At 64.8% G+C, this 1,086-nt stretch overlaps 1 protein-coding gene across 1 annotated transcript in view; it reads right to left on the bottom strand.

The window, feature by feature from the left end:
* TAC3 (tachykinin 3) overlaps positions 1-1,086 on the bottom strand; it is a 5,423-nt gene that overhangs the window by 352 nt on the left and 3,985 nt on the right. Inside the window, exons 5-7 of the mRNA XM_014526108.2 lie at positions 1,032-1,061; positions 828-881; positions 615-689 (exon numbers count right to left, since the gene is read on the bottom strand). Of these exons, the coding sequence (XP_014381594.2) occupies positions 616-689; positions 828-881; positions 1,032-1,061 (158 nt within the window). The 3' untranslated portion in view covers position 615. The remainder of the gene's footprint in view (positions 1-614; positions 690-827; positions 882-1,031; positions 1,062-1,086) is intronic.

The raw sequence follows: 1,086 nt of genomic DNA, 5'->3' as shown, positions 1-1,086 counted from the left end.
ATCCCCGCACACATGCCCGCACACATGCATAGGTTCATACAAGCACTTGCCCACACACACACACACACACACACACACACACACACACACGTAAACAGGCACACATGCTCACACGCACCCATGCAGTTGCCTGAACACATGTATACACACACAGGCTCATGTCTACTCACATGCATGCTTGCACTCACCCAGGCAGACATGCTTGCACACACAACCACACGTGTTCACACACAACCACACACTCGTGCCCCCAGGGCTTCCACAGGACCGTGTCAGGCAGGCATCACGGGGTCCCGAATGTGCCGCTGGCCTGCAACACCACGGCTCCCTTCCCCGTTCACCACGGGGGTCCAGGCAGGGTCCAGGCAGCCCTGCCTGTCGCTGGGGGGGACCAAGCCAACATCCCCCCCGGGACCAGTCCCCAAGCCTGGGCGTGTGGCTGCAGGGGGGGACAGACTTGGCACCCCAAAGTACCCACACCCCATCCAAGCTGGCGGGGGGCAGAATGCACTAGCTGGCTCCGTGGCTGGCGCAGGTTACAGGGGTGTGCACACAGGCAGGTCCCCATGCATGAGTGTGCATCACACCAGGGGCCCTCAACCCCTGCCCCCTACCTCACTCTGTGCTCAGCGAGTCCCGGGGGTCTCCGAAGGTGGCAAAGGGCTCCTGGCTCTCATCCACAGGGCTCCCTGGGGGCAGGCGCAGCTCAGAGGCGGCTCGGGGGGGGGGGGGGGCCCAGGGCTGGACCCCAAAACCCCCCCCAGCCCCAGCTCCCCCTGGGGGCCTGGCTGGGGGGCAGGATCAGGGCCCCCTTGGCTCCAACCTACCAGGCACGACCGTCCTCTTCCCCATGAGCCCCACGAAGAAGTCGTGCATGTCGCCTGCAGCGGAGACCTGATCAGTGCCAGATGGGCTGGCTGCACCCGGACCCCTGCCCCAGCCCTTCCACCCCCACAAAGGGGCTGCTTGACCCAGGGTTCAGGGGAAGGGGGAGCAGGGGAAGGCAGGAAGGGGAGAGGGGTCAGACTCACGTTTCTGGGAGGGGGCAAGAGCCTGAAGACCTGGAAGAGACAGAGAAGGGGGGGG

This window comes from Alligator sinensis, unplaced genomic scaffold (genome assembly GCF_000455745.1).
Source record: "Alligator sinensis unplaced genomic scaffold, ASM45574v1 scaffold265_1, whole genome shotgun sequence".
NCBI lineage: Eukaryota > Metazoa > Chordata > Crocodylia > Alligatoridae > Alligator > Alligator sinensis.
This window is presented reverse-complemented; position numbering and strand designations above follow the sequence as displayed.